Raw genomic sequence first — 22,973 nt, forward strand, 5'->3', positions numbered from 1 at the left:
CTGGGCTAATCATTTAACACTGAATTATCACACTTGGATTATTACTTAATTCTTCAGTTGGCCAGTCAGAATTAAATATAGAAAAAATAGCAGGAGTGTCCAGCTCTGAGACTTTTAATGACAGCCATAGTAGTGTCAGTGCTGGGAGCCTGCCTGAGAGAAGAAGCTTTAATGATAAAGGAACCAATCCTCACATTTTCAACTCCAGAAATGTCTAGACTCATGGGGATATCCAAGAAAACAGAAGGAGAAGAAAAATCTGAGGGAAATACAGAGCAGCTACGTGAAAAAAATAAATAGCAGGGAGCATATACATGTTCTACCTGCAGTGAAACAGGCAAAATAGCCAGCGAAGTACAAAATCAGCACAAAGATTAGAAGCTGGCCTAATGGACTTAAAGAAAAAGCTGTACCTTACAGTAAATTTCACAATAAATCCTTCCTAGTCTACTGGCACAAGGCCTCCTGCTTCCAAATACCCCTGAGGATCACCTTGCTCCATCTCCCTGACATTTCTTCACAGCTAAGCAACTTTGGCCCACATCTGCCCTGTATTTCTGCTCGGTGCTTACAAGGATCCAGTAAGAAAATATACATGTGTCTGTGGTTTCCATACAGATCACTGACAGACAGATTGCATCTGCTTTAAAAACTGAGCAGATATCCCCTTTTCAGAAAACCTATTGCCCCTGGTTTGGAAAACAATGGAATGAAACAATAACCTCGGTGACGTACAGGCCTGAGCATATTACAAATGAAAGCCCACTGAAAGTACAGGCATCATTTGTGCACTGTGATTAACACAGAAATGTTAATTTCTCTTCTGTTAGCTCAGCAAGGGCAGGTGTTCTTTCAAGTATTAAAATTTCCAATGCTTTATAAGATGTATCAAAGTGGATGTGTTTAATAGTTATTGCTATATGAAGATATCCGTGTGCTGTAGCCACAGAAAAAAAATGGATTACGCCAGTTAAATTGAATGACTGCATTGGAATTCAGGGCTATCATTTACTATAAATGCACAATGTTATCTAAAACAATTTTCTCAGACTCTGCAGTATATGTGTGCTATCTGACTGGCTTTGTATGACACTGCATCACTGCTCACACCACGGCAAACCTACTGCAACCACAGACTAGTTTTTATAGTCTCTCACTGAAATACAAGTCAGATAAGTAATGCTTTCACAGAGGTGATATGAGTATAGGAAATATTTACCTGAAATATACATTAATCCCCCATATACGGTTCCAGCGTGACCATAGTGGGGTTCATTCATTTTTGCGACATAACTCCATTCGTTCATTCTGGGATTGTAACATTCCACAGTGGCTGTTGAAAACAAAGGAGAATATTAAAATGTTGGAGCTAGCATGGCAGTTTGGTTTTGAGTACAGTCACAGTGGCAGTAATATATTCATAAACAGAGGTAGTTTCAATGAGAGACATTGTTCAGCTGAGAAAGTGTCAAGGGAATTACTGAGCATTATGTCAAAAGACAAAATAGAAAAATTTCAAGCTTCATCCCAGAGGAACAAAAAGGAAGATAAAAACTCCTCTTGCATTCTTGCCTTCCACTTGTCTCATTCCTGCTTGACATACATGCCTGCATGACACAGCCTGCCCTGGCTCATGAACCCTGCCAGAGGTACAGCTGTGGGACATCAGAGAAAATGGTAAGGAGGCTGGGTGAATTCAGCTTTCCTGCCCTTTCCTCTCATACAATACCCTTCAGTGTCTGCTGTAGAGATACAGGGAATAAGCTTTAAAACTATCTCAAAGAGGACCAATACTTTTGGCGACCAGAACAGATCCATGTCTTCAGCAACGTCCCACCCCTGCAGAAGAATCAGGCTAGATTTTCTTCTTGGTATTCTGCACTGAAATGGTCCTACTAAAGTCCTCAAAAGGGCACAGCAGCTGTTGACTAATCCCCTATTGGCTTGCAATGTTTTATTAAGAAGTATTTGCACAGCAACATACAGCATATGCAAGTTACTCATTCAAACAGTTTCCAAAGGCCAAGTTTCACCAAAATATAAGTTGAAATATTTATCAAAATTCAATGTACTGAATATTTCTTCTTGTGTCTTGAATGGAGAGAAGCAGTGCCTGTGTTGATACGGCTCCATTTGTGTGGGGTTCTTTGTGAACTAGAATGTCAAAATTATCAAAGGATTTATCAAATCAGAAACTGCAAAGGTTAGTACTAAGTTAAAAAGAAACCCAGAGCCCAAGCATCCTTGCAGAAAGCACTTCTGGGAAGGAAATCTCTCTTTCAAGTGGGATGGAAGACATACAGGGTTGTAGGAAAAGGGCTATGCCATAAGCACTGAGAATAGAAAACAGACTTAATAATGGTGCTGAGCAAGCTGTAGAGATTGGCAGCTTAAATAGTACAATATGACCAGCGGGGCAAGAGACCGTGAAAAACCCTGCAATACAGTGACCTTACAATGCACAAAGCAATTATCAATAATCATGTTATCTTAAAGACAAATTAAACCTAATTTTAAATAATTAAGAATCAGATTCTATTCCTTTTTATACAATGCTTAATCTCTGAAGAGAGATGTTTATGAACTATGTGTACAAAACTCCATCTTTGAAAAGGACATTTACACACTCTAGAACAAGCTTCTTAGTTAATCAAGGGTAGAAAATCTGAACCAATTCTATAGAATCAAGGATAATGATGGCAGTCCATGATTACACCTAACTGAAGGAGGCGGAAAAATTTAAAAGTATGTGAAATTTCCATTTTAAAGGCAGAAACTCGTTAGTGCTAGCAGAAGCCTACACAATTAGCAGTAGTGGCCAGGCCCATACAGTACAATCAGTAACACTCATATAGTGACTATAAGGTACCTCATCCTAACTCCATAATGCCTTTTAAAAAAATCCTCCTCCAGCATTTGGAAGAGTAAAGTATAGCAACAGTCTCAGACTACCACTAAAACAAAATCCCTAGTCATGGAAAAATTTCACAAAGAGCACATTAAAGTGACCTTCTGAATTATCTTTCAGCTACTGTAAAAGGCACAACCTCCTTACTGCTGCAAAACAGGATGGTATCTCGTAATTCCATGCAATTAATATCTTGAGTAGACACACTGAAAATAGAAGATACTAGTTACTGTTTGACAACTAGTTCATTCTCATCTCGCTTCAGCATCTCCTCGCCAAGAAGATGAAATGTAAGAAACATAGAGAAGTGTCTGTCCAGAACGTTACATTCATTATTTAAGGCAAAACATATGATTCAAAACAAATTATACACCTTGACTGGTAGGTATGACATTATTAATTTCGTTAAAAACAGTTATAGAAGGCTGAACTGGTCCTGGTTCTGTAAAAGTGCCTTGCCCAGGGACTCCCAGTTACACCATCCTTCTCATGGCTTGGGATGATGGAGAAAAAAAACACAAATCTGATGCAAAGTCCCTGCAGTATGTCTATACACTACTGCTGACATATCAAGTTCATGATTTTAAAAACCTGCCCAATATGGACAAGTTCCTAAGTCTTCTCTAAGAGATCAGCTCTTCACTGAACGACTTTTACTACAATCTAGCCATCTTCTTACCACATTTCTTAACCCAGCCCTTCTCGATGGGCCTTCAGCTGCCTTTCAAATAACACATGTGTATAGGGAGATAAAAAGTCTGCATGATGAAAGGTAAGAAAAGGCATTCAAGCATTCTTCTGCAATGAAAATTCTTGAAGTCAGGCTTGATGTTTTAGGTTTGTTGGGATTTTTTTGTAATGAAGTAAAAAACATCATCTACTTTGGTTGGGTTTTCTTTACATCCTACAGACTTTGTATATCCATCAAGGAGTTAGCAATGAAGTCAGTGAATGTTGGAGACACTCTCTTGCCCGTATAAAGGTATAGTCACAAAGAACTGATTCTACAAACTACATCTGAAATTAAATCCATGAGTTATATTTCTATGCACTGCCATCTTGAAATCACACACAGTATTTGTCCAATCCCTATATAAACCCCATGCTCTCTCTGGTATAAATGTACTCATCCATTCCAAGACTCTTTTCTCTAAAAGAAAGTTCCTTTCTACTCTGCTCTATTTAGCAATCAGAAGAAAACAAAGATGTGCAGAAATTTCAAGAGTAGAGAAAACTGGATTTGACGTGCAAGTAATTATAGCTGTCCCAGTTCTACCCTGCCAGCAGACCCTTCCAACCTGCTGTTCACTGCTATACTGCACCAAAATCATCATCCTACTTGCTTTCACAAAAACAAGGGCACCTTCTTTGCAATAGTGCTTCCACTCTGTGCTGAGGTGAAGAATTGAAATTTCAAACACACTGTAAGGACAGGAAGAGCAGAGTATGTGCAGAGCAATCGCAAAGCCAGCAGCAACCAGATTAATGCAACACTCAGTGCTGGACAACTGTTTATCTCACTCTGCACTATGGATTCCGTTTAAGAGAGAACCATAGCCAAAAGATCACTTTAGCAAGGAGAAGACATGCAGAAATCTGTATACATTACTGCTATCACTATCATCACATTGTAGAGACATTAGCTATCTGAGAAAACATGCTGTTGACTCCAAGATGATGTGGTTTCAAAATCTTCTCAAACATCACCAGAAAACTTAAAGTACTGTTTGACAGTACTTCAGGAAAATCATTCCAACTCAATCTCAAATCTGCTATGCTCAAACAAAGCTAATTATTTCCCAATTGAAAAAAAAGCCCTACTGATCTGTTTGGGTCTTGTGTGTAGCTGTTTCCCTGTTTCCTTGCAAGGTCACGCCAACTTTTCTCTCTTAACAAGATCTCCCTCTGCACTGAAAAGGAAAAAACGTTCAAAATTACAGCTATTAAAGGTGCTTGTCAATGTAAGAGAGGCATCAGGATGTTCTATACATCATCTCCAGACAGAGAACAGTTCAAAAAACACTCAAAAGATCTATCAGTCCATCAGTGCCCAATAGCATGAATGACTCAAATCGGGCTTTATTTATGTTTAACAGTGGAACTTCTGATCTGTTCACTACCATAACCCAGGGAACACAGACCTCATTTTAATAGAATTAAGCAATCTCAAAAAGACACAAAGCTTTGGTAGTCCCAAGGGATGCTCAGTCTGCGCTCATTTTATAGTGCCATCTGTGATGCTATTTGAGGAGTATACAGATATTTACCAATTCTCTGTCAGTAGCTTCTAATGTGCCTTATTACAGCAGCACTCAGCAACTCTGTGTGATGTTCCAAGCCCCAGGATCTTCATTTTGTTATGTGATTTGTATAATACAGCTTGCTTCTGTAGAATTCGAAGTTGACTTGGTTAAATTCAACAGAGCCCTAAGTAATATTGGCCCTAGCATAGCAAGGAGCCACTTCAAAATAAGCTTCTATGCAAGAGGTCCTCCAGTTTCACTTTGGTTCAATATTCACAGTGCTACACAGATAGCAAACAGTCAAACTTGGCAATTATGAATATTTTTCTTCCCAATAATCAACATTTAAAAAAGGTATATATTATACAGAGTCACAAAAGAATTTTTTAGATAAGGAGTTGTTTGAATTGAGGGTTAAGTATCACAGAAGGCACCTGGAAAATAAATGCCTTCCCATTTGTTGGACAGGGGGTCAGAAGAACATGTAACTGTTCTGCCCCGGAATAAAAGTTTTCTGTCTTTATTACAGCATGATGATGAAGGCATCAATGAGTCTGTGGTTTAGTCACAACTCATCATCCCCTAAAGTGCTTAGAAAGAGCCCATATATAAAAAAACCCTCCAACTCCACACAAGTCCCATCAACAGCAGAGTCTGAAGTACATGGAAAGCACCCAATGGCACAAGTTTTCAAAGACTTAAAGGCAAAGCTTCTTCCATAAGCACCACAACTGAACTCTGACAGAGCTACAAACATCGACTGGTTTGAGAAAACAGCAATCCAGTGCTCTTGCACAGCAGCACACCTGGAAATTACAGATGAGCTCTGCTTCATGAGTATTCTCTGCAAACCACACCTGGTTTTCCCTTTGTCTCCTTTCCCCAAAAGTACTGTATTGCCCTTTGAACACCTGCCTTCTCCAGGCTGGTCTCCTCCTCCTGCCTGAGTGTTGCTCTCCCCGCCTCCTGGGAATACCTTGGGCAAGTGCCTGCTTTGACACTTAAAAAGAACCAACCAGAATTAGGTACAATCCTTCTAGGAGTAGTGTACACTTCTACAGAGCCCTGAATTGTCACAGGGTTGAAAAAATTGAATCATAATTTCAGAATTCAGCATGTTCCAAAGACATTTACCACATTCCAATGAACATACCACATATCTGCAAATTCACTCATCCTTACCAAGGAACCAACTTCTCAGTGGCACGTGCTGGTAAAACAGCTGCTGTTTATTACTGTTAAAGCACATACTACTGAGGTAGAAAATAGTACTTACAGACAGAAGATTAGACAGCTGAAAATTGTTTTGGGAAGGCTTGATAGAGTGAGTCTCAAAAGAATATCACTTTTATTCTTTCCAGGGAATATCAGGAGAAAAAATAATCAAGAAATTAATTTTAGTAACATTAATCCTTGAGCCCTTGTCTGTAAGAGCTGATTTTCCACAAAGCTGACTTCAAGCTTCGGGAATTTTTCCTCTCTAATGACAGACTGAAGTTACTTTGAACCCAAGGGCAACTTCTTTAATACCTGTCCAACACCTATTTGACCTTCTCTTCTATGAAAAGTCTGAGTGTTTTTCTCATCTGAAGAGAAAGGGAAGTTTAAGCTGGATTTCATCTTTTGGCTGTCAAGGTTTATGAAAGAAACATGAAAATGAAAAGTGACTTGCCTCACAATTAACAAGAAAAGAAACTGAAGTCCCAAATAAAAGCATCAGACAGCTACAGCATTTACCATCTATGGAGTGCTCTTCCTGCAGAATGATCCAAATGACATTTTTCAGGCCTGTATAGAGACGGTTGCAGCATTTAATGATATCTTTACTGGAGAATTTTAGACAGGTGATAGGTTTTGTATTTTAATTAAATCTGCAGAAGAGTTGAGGTCAGCAGAACAACACTGCTTGATCTAATTTAAGAGAAACACTGCACTTAAGGCCTGCTTTACACACAGGTTGCACTGGCTTAGTGACACTTATTCCATATTGATTTTGTTAGGCTTGATATTTTTTCACTGACATTCTTATAACACTGCTCTGTTTGAATGGTACAGTACACAAGGATAGAAATCTGATTATCTGCTATTAATTCACAACATTCAAAAACAGCTCAGTGAAGGTCAGGTTTTCTGATACTCAAGATAAAGATCAATACATGTTAGCTTGTACATTTGGTCTTTCACAGGGTATTAGCTTGCTTTTAGAATGTCTTTTCAGGTAAAGTGAGATGTAACAGAACCCGAAAACCTCAGGATCCGATTCACAAAATGGCTGTCTAGGGAAAACAAGTTATTGCAAACAGTTTCCCATGTCTTTTGGAAGTAGGAGGCATTTTTAAATGTCTTGTTTCATCAAAATATTAGAATGCATTTTAAACTTGTAGAAAAAACAGCCCCACTTTGCGTAGTGGAAGCAATGTACTGTATAAATGTACTAAACAAAGTTTGCAATGTGATCATGAAACAAAGCATGGATGGGAACGACTAGGAGGCATTAATTAAAATCACAGAAGCTGAAGCACAAATTAGGATTTGTATTGATACAATTAAGCATGTTTCTCACTGCACTTGGGATAGCAGTGCATTCTTAAAAAACAAGTCTTAACAAGAGAGTGTCACAAAGACTTGACAGACACAGAATCTTAAGGGTTGGAAGGAACCTTGAAAGATCACCTAGTCCGAGCCCCCTGCCAGAGCAGGACCATCTAGAGCAGGTCACTGGGCTGGAAGTAGCAAGTCAAATAATGAAATGTTACACCTGGCTTAAATACCATATTATGCTAAAATTCCTAGCATAATCACTGTAACATTTCATTTTTAAAACACAAATTTACAACTGAGTGTACACTCCCAGATTTGACTGCAAATGCAAACTATTATGGCTTTGGAAAATGCAGTGTATTAATATGGGCCATCCTCTACAGCCTTTTGTTAAATTAGAAGTTACCAAGTATTTACTCTTTGCTTCTAAGCATTTTTCCCTGAAACTGATCTTTTTCTCTCCCCACTTGCAAATGACAATTCATTTTACTTGACAAAAAAAGCACCAAAGAAAGAGGAGGCAGCAAGACAGTGTCATTAATATAAGTTAACTATGTAGTCACAAGGTCACAGGCAAAGGATAACATTTTTAGTAATGAAAAAGTCCAGAATGTCAGAAGATCTGCATCTCACTGCTCTATGAGAGAGTTAAACCATTCAGTCATTAGCACTCTTAAAGAAACCAAAACCCAAAAGGACTAGTTCAAAACTACCATTCCAGAAAATTTGTATTTCTTAAAATGCAACCTTCATTTCAACCCTCAACAGTGAGTTCCAGTTAGAGAGCTGTGTATCCCTTAAGAGTGAAAAGAGTGGCTTTGGTTTCTCAGCTTAAGTAATTTTGTTTAATATATTTGCACTTATATACATACAGACACACACACACACACACAGGTAGATACACAGGCTTGCTCTGTGTTTGATGATGGTGAAAATACTGGATATTGTGCATCAATATACAAGACACATGTTATTTGGAAATGTCTTGGTGGAAGTCCTTCTAAAATTAACTGCAAATGCTATGCAGATAAAAATTCTCTATGCATTTGCATTACTTCCAGAAAGAAGCTATATGCCAACAACTTCAACTTGTTTCCTCTCTACCCATTCACAGGGCAGCACAGTCTTTCAAGGCCTAAAAAGCAAGGCAAGAAGCCACGCTCCAGGAGAGGCACTCACCTAGCTCACCCGCTGCATTTCGACCACCGACTGCATACAAATGTCCTTTGAGGGCACTTAGGTGGAAGAAGGTGCGTTTCTCATTTAAAGATGCAACTTGCATCCACTTGTTGTAGCGAGGATCAAACCTAAACACCGTGTCAACCGCCGTCTTTCCTTTCGTGTCGTAATTGCTCTGGCCCCCAACTACGTAAAGAAAGTTTCCGATCACGGCGATGCCGTGCTGGTACCTGGGTGCATCCATGGGAGCTAAGGATTTCCATTCGTGGGCTTTCTCGTCGTACATCCGTAACTCCTTGCTCACAACCAGCTGCTGCCTCAGCACTCCCCCCAACGTCACCAAGTGAGTACTGTCCGACCGAATGGCAGTCCTCTCCGACTGCATAACGGGTTGCATGTATGGCATCATTTGGTAATTGCTAGCTTCCAAAAGCAAGTTTACACAGGTGTTGTCAGTTCTCATGAAGTCTACTGTCTGAACATAGTTAATAAGATCCTGGGGCGTCATCAGCGGAAACCTGATGTTCTTCATTAGCTTGGCAGCGTACTCCATCCGAGGCTCCTCATAGCGCAACCAGCGACAAGCTGCCTTGAAGAGTTCAAGTTCAGTGCAGTGCTTAAGGCTATTACTTGAAAGCACAAAGGCAAGACGTTCAAAAGGGAGTTTCACAAATTCACCAGTACTTAATAACGCAGGGAAGTTCTTCAGGATGAAATTATTAACATACTTATCCACTTCTGTGAGATTGTACGTGTTGGCAATTCGCCCAACCTCAACACAGTTTTCCAAAGAAACCTATTAAGTAAACAGAAAGAGGAATCAAAACACTTTCTTAATTTGGTGTCTAAGTGATAACGTAGAATTCAATGAATACTATAGATTCAGCAATTCTTCATCATTTCCCAACTCTCAAGGTGATTTACACGAGCCAATAAATATTCAATGCGATGTATATATTCATGACTGCAAGGAGAGACCCAACATATTCCTCACTTTGAAGAAAGAAATGAGACGAGTAACAAGCAGATGGCATATATTAATTATGTCAAATACATTATACAATGACGTTACACAGCAATCATAAGCACTTCATCTCTGAAAAGCTGGGCAAACATGTTTGTGAGAAAGACGTGGAAAATACTGTTGAGAGAGGAAAAGCCCAAGGTTACAGAGAAAAATGCAAAAGTAGGACTCATCATTAGACATTTTCTACCATTATGAAAATTGTGTTGTCATCATGCAGCCAAAGAGAATGGCACAGATACCTCTCACATGCCACATATTTGAGACAATTTATTTACAGTGTTCAATGCTATGAATCCATTCCTTAGAAAGGAACAACAATAGATCTTCAGTGGTGCTCTTACAGAATACCTTCAAAACTAAATACATGTCAAAGGCAGGACAAAGCTAGTAATTTTATTTTTCCTATCTGTATTTGTTAAAAACAATGAGCCTAGGAGGATTTGTCCTGGAAATACCCAGCACATTAAATACTTCAGCAGTATGGATTACACTTTAATTCAATACTTGAGTGGCCATATCTTGGTAATCATCTCCTTTACACTGTTGCAGTATCTAATTTTCTTGTATCTTTGGCTCCCAAATCTCTGAAGTCACTTGGGATCCAAGTCAGAGGTAGGCAGAAGAATGGCAAGGATAAAGGAGGTCTCCAGTGAACCCAGCCAATACATTTCAGCAAGCTCTATGACATTTATACCAAGCAAGACAATTTTCAAATGCTTCTTGCTGAGAATTGCAGCTTTTTTGCATTCAATCCTTATTCTATTTCAAGCTTTTTCGTCGCTGTGCATGTCAGTCCTACTCAACATTGACAACGTCCACAAGTTGGTGATTCTCATTATATTTGTAATGCCAGTAGAATTTAAGCTTCTGAATCTCATGGTTATTTTTAAAAAGATTATAAAGATTGAGGACAATGACCTGATTGCAGCCTAAGAATTCAAAAACCTTCAAATGACCTTCTGGTCATGACAGAGATTAGAAGATTTTAATACTAGATAACTCAATCTGATCACTGCTGTTTAATACTAGACAATTCAAAAGCCTAATGAGTATGGGGATAGGAGATTCTAAAAATTCATTAAAAACCGACCTAACTTGCCCTACAGTTAAGATCTGCAGTCATCTACAGTCTTCATTCACATACCCTCAAACGCCTTCATATAGTCAAAGGTTCCAGTTTTAATTCTACATCTCAAAAACACTAATATTGTAATCAGGTCCTATCTGTAAGATGAGTGTGTGTCAAGTAAATGAAATGGGACATTTTTACTTTGAAAATGTCTTTTGAGATGTCTAATAAAAATAAAGCCATAGAAAATCATTGAATTGACTTCCAGTATGCCACAATCTGAACTCTTCCTATATAGTTATTTTAAAACTACTTTGGAATACGTTTGCTGGCATCAAACTACAGACTTGCTGCATTTCCTTCATATCAAGGTAAACAAAGAAGGATATCACTGCATACAGAAAAGACATGCATGAAGTTGAAAGATCAAAGCAAAAAAAAAAAAAGGTTCATGTTCTGTACCACTAATACATGCTGTGCAGGATGCAATGATGTATCTAGATCTACTGCAGAATGCATAGCAGTCACCAAACTCCCAGCAAGCAATGAGTTGATGTATTATCATGACTATGTTACACCATAAACCTATGCAATTGAATACAACCCTGGACTGCTTACATTTGAGAAATTTATTGACACATGACACACTGTTAGTAACTGATGGACATGACATCAGTAGTTTCCAGTCACTCTGTAATTCTCACAAAGTTTACCCTACACTGCTTTAATAAATCCACTGGAATTGTATGTAGAATCATAGAATCACAGAATGGTGGGGGTTGGAAGGGACTTTTAGAGATCATCTAGTCCAACCCCCCTGGCTAAAGCAGGTTCCATACTATGACTGCAAGCATTCCATGCTATGTTTATGACATTGGGCTCTTTGTTTGGCTCACTAATAAATTCTACCACTCAGCTCAAATCAGAGTACCATATAAAATATATTCTTAAAGGTTACTTTCCTTGGCAGAAATACAATTACAATCTTACTGAGTTCTAAGATAACAATCAATGTGGCAGGCTAAATTATATTGCACAGATTTTATGTCATTAAAAGATATACTCTAGACATTCTTGAGTCCTAATCCAAAAAAAAAAAATCTACAGAATGAAATGCAAGTTATTTGTACTTAAATATTCAAAATTGGACAGTGTTACAGTATACTAATGCTACTTAAACACTTAAGGAACTCAAGTGTTTGACATGCTATGGTACTTATAAGAGGCATAGGAATGGTTCTTTACAGAAGTCAGTCCATTAGGAGCTCATCAACAAACAAAGAACTGCTACTTCTGGAAATCTCCCTTAAGTAAATGGGAGAAATGGAAATAACAGATGAAGTAACAAGACTGGCTGTACAGTGAATCCAGTAACTAGTAAAGATAGTCACACAGAAAGAGGTAAAAGCCATAACCAGTCAAACACCTCAGCAGCTTCATAAGAAGTTTGGAATTTTAAATAAACCCTATTTCACCTGGGCTTCAACTGCTGAGCAGAGCTGCTTATTCATATTACTCGTAATTGCTCATTACAAAGCAGAAGCCAAAGTTCCAGAAAATACTAAAAAGCTTTTCAAAAAAGAAAGGTCAAGCACAGCACAGTATTTATCACAGCCTGAAAAACCAAAGCAGGAGCCAAGGTACTTTGAGAAAGCAGCTGACTTAATTCCTTAAAATTTTGAAGTAATTACTTCCCAAGTAAAGTTTTGCCAAGTAAAAACTTAATTTACTATAAAATACTACAAAACTAGACACAAAGTAAAATGACTGCAAGCATGAGAGCCTTGGAAAGCAACTCAGGAAAAGTAACATGCCAAGAAAACCAAGTCCTCAGGCCCAGTATCACAAAACATTTGAGAGTATAACTTACTTTTTTTGTTTCGGTCACTGTTAGACACTGAAGTACCTGACACTGTTTCAAAGCATCTAAGTCTAAAAGAGCTTACCTTCTCTTGAAATTCTCAATTTTTCTGTGGGACCAGAAATAACAGCACAGAAATCTGACCACCCTCAGAAACAGAACTAATCATAGCCACACATTAGAAAGGGTTGATTTCTAGTCTCTGGCAGAGACATTCCTGGTGTTAGATCCCACATTCCCACAAAACTGAGACCATCTTGTTCCACCCTCAGTTAACCAAGTTCTTGTGACAAGACAAACTTCCAAATCTTGAGTCTTCAATATTGGACAATTTGCTAATTGTTACCAAAATGTAAAGCCCAATTATAGAAGGAATAAAATTCTCCTAAGTAGCTATATAAAAGGCAGAGTCAAGACGTTAATTTACAATGTTTCAGACTGTTTTCTTTAATTAGAGTAAAACATCCCCTTCCCCATTACCCTGTGATTTTCCCCTGAGTGCTGTAATTTACTTTGATAGTTTTCTCCTATTTCTCCATTTTGTACACTGCAGCTACTTTTGCTAAAATATTATTGTGTGGTCTCTAGCACTTACTACTCTGAAAACACTTCCGTGGCGTTTTTACTCATTTTAATTATATTATGGCTTATTTAGATGTGAACCTGAGAGTAGTCCTAGTCTATAGTATAGCTGTAAATATTTAAAAACAATATTAAAAGTAAGACTGAAAATGTCTTAGGAAGTATTCCAGCATTTCTCTGGGAGTCTATTAGGCTGCAGAACAAAGACTAGTGAGCAAGGAGTTACTTGACAGGAGTGTAAAAGTAGAATAAATAAAAGAGCACTTACAAGTCAGTTATATACTATTCTTTGAAGGTCTCACTGTTTGGGTTGTTTTGTTTTTTTTTTTACACAAATTAAGCTGTTACCTTATGTTTATGCTTTTCTTTGTAAATATTTCCAACACTTACAAAATAACACAGTTACATTATGCTTTACATAAACGGGCTTCTATAATCTCCTTAATAATGGACTCCCTAGACAACTGAAACATAATTAAGTATTTGTCTGGGAACAGTTACATCAGCTCTCAGATGCCAAGTTCAGACAGCTAATTTCTGTAGAAATAAGCTCAAGACTTGTCCAGAAATCTCAATACAAAAATGGTCCTTCAAAAATGAAGTGATACTAGCAAAACAGGAGCAATCTCTGTAAAGCTAATATACAGTAATTAAAAAAGAATAAAAAACCCAACCCATTTGTTCACCAAGTCTTGTTCCTGTTCCAGTAAGTTAAAAAATAAGTTAATTCAAAAAGTATTCATACACAGATGCTGAGAACATAACTAGGCTAACAGCACAGACTCAGTTTTGTATTTCCTCTAGAGTGACACAGTCAATGAGATTACGTATCGGTATAAATGAAAGCGTTTAGAGATCGGTTTAAATGCAAGTATTTCAGGAACGAGAATCAATAAAATTAAGAGAATGAGTTGTCCTCCTGATTCTTTCAAAATGTGGTATCAAACAAGACATTTCTTACTTGAACCAAACCAGTGACTGAGTCAACATTGCAAGCTAAGGAACTTTCAGAACACAAGCATTTTAAGCTACAAAAAAATTCTTCTGAATAATACAATTTAAGGTGAAAGAAGCTCTTTCCCTAAGAAAACAAAATAAACAAGCAGCTGCTCTACCCAGAAAGGGGAAATAGCAACATGCTGTCCCTGGGACTCCCCTCCCATCAAAGGGAGGCAATTCCAAATCCTCCATTTAAAAGAACACCAGGACCTTATTCCAAGTTGGCATTTATACCAATGTCAACTCTGGAGAGACAGACTGCACCATTCTGGAAGTTAAAAAGACCTAAGCAACATAAAATAGGTGGTGAAGGATTTAAAAGTGTTAAGATTAATGAAACATTATTGCAACATTTTTTGACAACTGGCCATTTAGCAAAGAAGCCAAAATCAAAAGCAAAATAGTAGTGTTACAGAACCTAAAAGCCTCAAACACCTTCTCTATGAAATAGATTGCTGTTATTTGCAGCCTGGAGTCCTCCTGTTTACATAAATCCCAGTACATGACTTCATTAGGGAGGTCACAATTCTGAGTCTGTACTCTGAGCAGCAATGGGAACACCAGTTTCTTTATTTCTCATTACAGACTACCAGAAAGATGAATTCCAAATAGTATTATAATTCACGCAGAATGCACCAGTTTCCCTGTTACAGGTAAAGAGAGATTTCTAGTAAAGTGTATCAGCAGTTAACATCAACATCAGGAAACCTCCAGGAAACATTAGAAATAACGGCTGAGTGTCTTTCTAAGCAGAACTGCTTTGACAGCACTTACAGATCTTACAGCTCCCATTCTGCAACCCAACAAGTACACACTTCGTATTGTTGGGAAGACAGAGAGTCATATTAATACAAGACTGTAGGGCAGGAACTATCAAGGCATCATATATTGATATCACTTATGTACTGCATTTAAGTGAGAAAACAGATAACCGTATCTTGTGAGATTGTACTGATTTAACTACAGAAATAAAATGAAATGAACATAACTGAAGCACAGAAAATATATGCAGTAAGTTGACTATAATGCTAGAATGAGTGCAGTCGTGCAGTGAGACTCTGAAACCTCTGGTATCTGAGATTTAAGTAATAAAAGGTATTAAAAAAATAAAATCTCTGAAAAACAACCCAAACTGACCAAATGTGAATGTGAGCTATGCTCAACAAACAACAGATTATTATAATTCTAACGCTTTTAATAAGAGGTTGGAGGCAGATAAATGGCACATCTCTTTCCTTAACATACCTTTTCCCATGAAGGCAGAACCTGGGAAAAAGCTTGCATAGGACGCCAGTTACCACTTAAGAAGCTGAATTTTCAACAGCTCTCTTACATTTACAAAATCAGACGTTTGTTTTTCATATAGAGAAAACTGCAAAACTGTTTGATGTTTATCTTGAAGGGAGCATGTGATCCTCTCTGTTGATATACTTCCTTGAAATCTTTTTGGTTTGAGGAACAGAGCCCACAATTGTGGTGACCATCACAGACAGCAACAGCAAGTTGCTCTTCCACGACTTTTTTTGCTTCAACTCACCAAGTAGCTTTCTTATGGAAGGATATAGTGTGAGGGTATGAACTAAGAAATCCTGTAATAAGTCTTGGAATTATGACTATCATCACTGCAATGCAGATAGGAATTAGAAGAATTTTGTGGTGTAACATTTATATCAAACTCACACTGTACACAACACTCAGGAGAATAAAGTTTCCAAAAAGTGTAAAGCAAATTTGTTTCCTAGGAATCCAAATATTGAATAATGGCAAGTTTTAGACTTAACTTTCACTATTGCATAGTCGTTGTTCTAAAAAAAACAAACTCCAACAAATCATATCCAGGCCTTAATCATTGTACATGTCAAACAAGTATTAAGTCTTACCCCAGAGATAAGAAATACTTTACAGAAGTCCAAAACAGGTAAAATCTGCAAAAAACTGGCAGCTTCTAGAGTGTCCTGAAGGTTGTCCATGTTAAGCGAAAGTTTTGCAGTATAAATGAAATCAATGATCTTCTTTAAACCAATTTTGTTAACACCATGAAGCTTAATGCACATTAAATCCTGTTCCTTCATTCCTCCTGAAAGAGACAGGTAGGTATATTTATACCATCATTATGATTGGGTTGAAATAATTTCATATAGTTATCTAAAATCAAACTAAAAAATCATGGTTTAATTAAAAAACCCATATGCAACAGTAAGGGGAGGATAAGTACAGAGAGTTGTTTGCAGTCCTGGGCTGATTCACACACAAGATTAAGTGTATCAGTGTCCAAACAACAGCAATTTGGAGATAGTAGTTTGCATTACTTTAACAAAAACACCACCTGTGAACATAGCCTTGAAATAATCACTTGCAGAAGCCATCATTGCTCTGTGAACAGGAAACACTTCATCACCATCTCCTGGAACAAGTGTCACATCACAAAGCAAACCTTCCACTCGCAGCTGGTCAAAACCCTGCAAGAAGAGCATAACATCAACATCCATTTGATTTGGGAGGAATTTCTTTTGTTTCTCCCTTGTGTAGATACATACTTACTTTTATGTGGATGTGTACTGTAGTTCCAAAAAGTCACTAAGAACTAATTTATCATCTTATGAAAAAAACAAGCAGAATAATTATTAATTTCCAGAAATGGCCAAAGAATACAAAGTACACTGGGCTTTACCAAGTAGCTTTATTCTACCAATTAAGTTATTTTTCACAAAGAAGTTTGTTTTGTAAGCTGGCATCTCAGCAACTTCTTCAGGTACAGACTGATATCTATTTGGACCTACCCCTTCTGGACACACATGCATTCTAGATATATTTTAGTTTCACATCAGTTTCAGTGCTTAGAAATCTTAAGAGGCTGCAAAACACTGGGGCCTGAAAGGAAAGCTGTTGCCTGGTTTCATCATTATCAAATTCATTACTAAAGTTTACATGGCAAAAACTCAAAAACAAGCTCACATTGTATATCTGATCTTTTTTTTTAATTCTTTGTAATGGCTAAATGTGATTTGAAAAAAAAAGGAGTCTACAGCATCATCCCAGAGTAAGATTTTTCTCTAAAGATATGCCCTGTTTGGGATACTGGAGGAGATGGGTGGAATATTCCTCTCTTTCAGCGCAGAACAGGAGCTCAGACTTAAAATCCTCCTTCAACTGGGCATGTCTGATGTTTTTCTAGTACTAACAAGAATGTAAATGTTTGTATTTATGGAGTTAACACTCAGGCAAGCCTTGGCATCAGCCCACATGGTTAAAAGTTTAAGATATCTTAAAGCAAGGTTGTATTTTTAAAACTGCAACAGTAAGGAGAAATTAACATTCCCATTTGTCACACAGAAAAGAACAGAGTGCAAATAGAAAAATGAGCTATTAGCTCACACAGATCAGAAGCCAAACACAGGATTATATAAACTAATGTATTTCAATGACTCAAACTACTTCCCTGTAGTTCCTACCAACAAAGGCTTTACAAGTACATTTTCTATTTGCTCAAATTTTGAAGAAAAAAAAAAAGAATTAGGAGGAAATAAGCTGTGAGCTCTGCCTACAGTTCAAATGAGGGAGGGTTATGTGCACGTGCTCAAGCCTTAGAAACTAAACCAAAAGAATCATCAGTTTCTTTGAATTTAAAAAAGAAGTCCAATTATTTGTCCCAAAACTTAGGTAATCTATTAGGCAGAAAATCAAAAAGATAAGTGGCAGTTCCCCAACAAATTGGGTCATACAGGTAATCTGCACTTCTGAAAAAGACTGCATTGGAAAGTAGCAAGAGCTATGAAAGCTGTGAGGCTGAGACAGTATAGTATGCAAAATCTCCAGCAGAAACAAAAAGTAAAGTAATTTTATCTCCTAAGTTCTTCAAGCTTCAGATAAGATAATATTTTTATCCATTAGAGGAACATTCTATTACATGGTAGTGCCATATAGTCACACTCAGCACAGGGTGTTACACCAAAGCTGGCAAGGCTCTGCCATCTTCGTGACATGAAGGAGGAGCATTCCTAAAGGCAGCTCTCACACAAGAGACAGTACAAGCATTTGCTTAACGTAATTCCATGGTTATATTCAAGTGAGCTTCTTTGATACAGCTGTCACTTGATAGTTTAAATGATACCATGGCTTCAAAATGGAGACTGGACAGAGATAAAAAACCTTGACCATTTCCTTGGGTTGTAACAAGCTGTTGTTAAAAGTCAAGCCTTTAATTTGCAGGCAAAGTGAAGCCATGCTTGCTTGTGGGCACTGTCAGCACAGCACACTAACATGTACTATTTTGAAGCTTTTTAGTAATTATTACTTTGATAAAGTCTATTGGGTGAAGACATTTTTTTTTCCTTTTTTTTGAGCTGAAATTTCCCATACAGATCAATATTGACACAGTAACATTTCATTACCTGTAATACCACAGAACTGTGAGTATTGCTGGTGAAAAATCTTGTGGTCCCTGTCTTCGAAGACTGCAGGTGGGCAGAGATGCCCATATCGCTGCTACCAAGAGACACTTTCATATGAGGATCCTCCTCTTCCACCAGAGATCTGAGAAGATTAGAAGAAAGAAACCTCAAGATCAAACTCATTTTCATTCAGTGCTCTTGTGTATTAAAACCATAGTCTTCTGGGATGAAATGTAACAGCATGAAGGCTACATGTCAAGCACCAGCAGGCAACAGAATCAGTCCTTAGTGGTTCCCTTCAGCTATTCTAAAAAAGTGAAGTGTTAACAGTCTCTAAAACAGCATAAAAAGCTTCATTTCCAGCTCAAAATTTTTCCCTTTTCTTCCGTGTTCACTAAGGCACTCGCACATTATTTCTGTGTGTGCTTCCAGAATTGTAGGATGCTTCCAGGGGTTTTGTCCAGTTCTCAAAATCAAGTATCTTATCAGATTGCCAAGAAAAATGAAAAGACTGAAGCTCTAAAGTAAAATATTACAGTTCAGTCATTTCATTCTTATGGCTGGCATTATCTTGGTCAAGTTTGAGCACAATAATAGAAACCATACATAGTTGAGTTTGAAGCTGTAACTTTAAGCTACCTTTAGAAACTCATAACTAGAACAACTTGTTTAGGACACGACATCCAGTATTTTGCTACTGCAGGCAACCACTTCTTAATTTAAGACTTGTTAGCATGAAGTCTATACTTATGGTTTTGATTCCAAGCAATTACTGTCCAAATCTAGATAGGAAGAGCTAATTTTAGGTAGAATTGTTAAAGAATTACTGCACTATTATTAGCCTTCCATTTTAATCTTGAGATGTAAATTAGGTTTACATAAAGAGATTCTTTATGTGAGATTCTTACTACACTAACCTGTAATAATTATAAAATGTAAATAAATTTCAGCTCCAGAAATATTAACTAGTTCCTGCAATTTCCATGTTCTAATGTGCTGTCTACAGCATGCATAGCCGTATAATGCATATATACACAATATTAATTAGCAAATATAAGCTGTTAATTTACAGATGAGGGCAGCTTTATTATTACTAAAGGCTCCATGTTCCAAAGAAAGATTCATAGCAGTTTGACATAATTGCTCTAAGTATCAGCTACGAAACGTTTCCCACATTTTAAACATGCAGGTAAAAACATTGGCCTCTAAGAGAAGTTTCAGAAATTACTTGAAATAAATTACAAGAATGTGCTAAAATTTTCCTCCCCTTGCCAAGTTTTGACACAGGACAAATTTGGAATGTGCAGATGAAAAATAACTCCCATTTCTTGTTAAAAAAAAAAAGTTCTGTTTCTTTTTTAAAACAAGTATCTGCCCCTCACCATTTTGGGAGTACACAGACTATGTTAGAGTAGTTTCTGAAACTCACACATTATCCTGACAGTACTGAGGTTCTTTGTTCAAACCCATGGGTATGCAAGGTCAGCTATGAAAACAAATTCAAAACAAATTCACCATTCAACAGTGTACATGGGTTTGAAACAGCGAGATTTTATGCACACAGACATAACAGAAAGGAGGAACAAGGGCACATCTAAATAGCTTTGACTTCCAATGTAGGAACTCAATACTCAGACATCTGAAAAAATTAATAAGCATGTATGTCCTGCAGCATGCAAAAACTGTGTCATTTTTGAAACAGAATTATCTCTAATTTTCTAAAACAAATTCAGAGTGTCATTTAAATGAAGTTTTACAGGGTATACCTTTGAAAAGTGCTCTCCAAACTACCTTTGGCAGCCAACTAGTGTATACAATGATGTAAAACAGCAGCAAAACAGTTGCTAGCTCATAGAATCATAGAATGGTAGGGTTTGGAAGGGACCTTTAAAATGTTTTTGTTCACTTTGTTCTCTGATGTTTTGAGTTTAGTTTAGGGATTTTATGTGGTCATTTGTTTTAACTTTAATACAATCACATCAAGGAAAGAGTCTAAGGAAAATTTCAAAGGACATCCAGTCTCTAAATTTATACACACAAAATAATGTGGCGAGACTTGTAAGCGTGGGTGGGAAGGAAGCAGATTCAACTGGCATGAATCTGACTATTTACCCATGAAAGATCTTCTGAAACATCAGATTAGATAGCCATTATGTAAAGGGCTTTTTTAAATACTCTTTTTTCTAAACTCAGAAGAGGAAAATAGAAGATATACAGTTAAAAACATTAGGAAAAGTACAACATCCCAGCTTTCTTGGCTGTTTGGTCTTTTTACCACAAACACCATTTAACTTTTATTTCCCAACATACTTCATAATTTTTACAAATGAAGGCAAAGACCTTGACCATGATTCATTTATTTACCCCAAGAATGGCAGTGATAATGGAAGAGTTTCTCTGAATGGGTCATATCACACTCAACTTCTCAAGCTCTGTCCTAAGAGGTCCTCCATAGCATAAGATGTCTTGTTACTACTGCACAGTCAATGGCAGATACAGCGCATTTCCAAATACTTGCAATACTGAAGCAGTTATTTCTCCTACCCGATTTTCAGCACATCATGGATAGTTGTCTAATACCTATATCATACGTATAAGCTCAGCTGCTCACAACGTGATGCTCTTATGCAGAAGAGATTTTTCACTATCTCCCTTCCACATTTCCTGTACGTACAGGAACTTGTGCGGGTGGATTAGGCATTAAAAATTGCAAACTTCCACACTGTAAAAATTCACCACAGAATATGTGTTACATTTCTAGTCTCAAACATTAACGTGGATGCATGTAACTACATGAGAATAAACTCATTCAAATAAACCCAAATGGTATCACTTACATATTGGGTTTTGCTTTATATCTAAACAATTATGACAAATTAAAAGAATCTGTGGGTTTTTGTTTGGTTATGGGTTTTAAATACACCATCTTTTTTACCTACAGCTTAACAGTGCAGCAAAGGAGAGTACCTCTCCCATTATGGAGAAAGTGACATTCAGGAGCTGGTTTTGGCAGAAGTTAGAAAGCAAGTCAGCAATCAGATCTGACAAAAGTGCACTGATGCCCTGAATGCCAGCCTTATGACATTCACTCAGAGGGAAAGAGCACTCCTGGAGCAAGCAGAAATTATGAGTTAGTCATTGGCTTTGTATCAGTTTCAGCATTTATCTTCATACAAGGGATACCCGTCTTTGTGAGACAAAGTGAAAATGCAACAGCTCTTATTCACTGTGTTGGTACCAATACACAAAGAAACAGCAAAACCCAAGCACTCTATCATACACAACCCGAGTAATTTAAAACTGCACTGCAAAGACATTTTCAAGTACTGAGAATGAAATTTCTGTTTGGGAGGGGCTGCAAACGAACAATCAGAAATAACTCTGCCATTCACATCCAGAACAGATGGGTAAAGCACTTTATTTCCAACCAAACTCCCAAGAAAAACAGAGTAAGTACATCTGTCTCATCTGGATACTTACCAAAGGTATTATTTATTTTCATTAACATAGGTCTGCTAAGCACTATAATTAATTAGATAATAATGAATGTAAACATATTGACTTTTTTTAACTTTATTGTAAGTACAGTATATCACAATTAAGCATACCACCTAAGAAGAAAGCTAATTCATTCTCTAATTAATGTTACTGTTCTGATCAATAGAAATCATTAAACAAGAAGTGCAGCAGCAGCATTTTTAACCGAGGTTAAAAAAGAACTTCAAGGAGGCAGCTAAAACTACAATAACATGTAGGGATCATTCCCACCAAGTTGCTCTACAGATACTAACACCACTTTCAATATATACACTTGGTCTGGAGAGCGTTGTAAATTACAGTGTTTTGCTTTCTACCATTAAAACATATCCTTAAAAGTAAGCTTTCTTTAGGTGATTGCTTCCTAGATTAGCTTCCATCTATTTACTCTCTAAAGATATTAATCTTGTCCATCTACTATGCAGTTAGCAACTACTTTACAGCTAGAAAGACAACAAACAAAACATTAAGCTAAGAAAAAAATCCCACAACCTACAGCAGTTCAAGTTTTGCAAAGCTAACTGAAGAGGCTACACTGAATTTTGGGGGCTGCATTTGAGTTGGTTGTTGGGGTGGTTTTTTGTCTGCACAGGTAGGCAAAATCTATAGCTAAGCACTACCTCAGTGGACAAAAAA

General features: G+C 37.3%; 1 protein-coding gene across 7 annotated transcripts in view; it reads right to left on the reverse strand.

The window, feature by feature from the left end:
• Positions 1-22,973, reverse strand: part of KLHL13 (kelch like family member 13) — an 81,342-nt gene that overhangs the window by 2,272 nt on the left and 56,097 nt on the right. For all 7 annotated transcript variants that reach the window (XM_062006718.1, XM_062006717.1, XM_062006716.1 and 4 more), the window contains 5 exons: positions 18,801-18,942; positions 16,736-16,868; positions 16,290-16,486; positions 8,872-9,667; positions 1,220-1,333 (listed from right to left, as the gene is read on the reverse strand). In XM_062006718.1, coding sequence (XP_061862702.1) covers positions 1,220-1,333; positions 8,872-9,667; positions 16,290-16,486; positions 16,736-16,868; positions 18,801-18,942 — 1,382 coding nt within the window. The remainder of the gene's footprint in view (positions 1-1,219; positions 1,334-8,871; positions 9,668-16,289; positions 16,487-16,735; positions 16,869-18,800; positions 18,943-22,973) is intronic.

The sequence above is a fragment of the Colius striatus genome, chromosome 13 (assembly GCF_028858725.1).
Source record: "Colius striatus isolate bColStr4 chromosome 13, bColStr4.1.hap1, whole genome shotgun sequence".
Taxonomy (NCBI): Eukaryota; Metazoa; Chordata; class Aves; order Coliiformes; family Coliidae; genus Colius; species Colius striatus.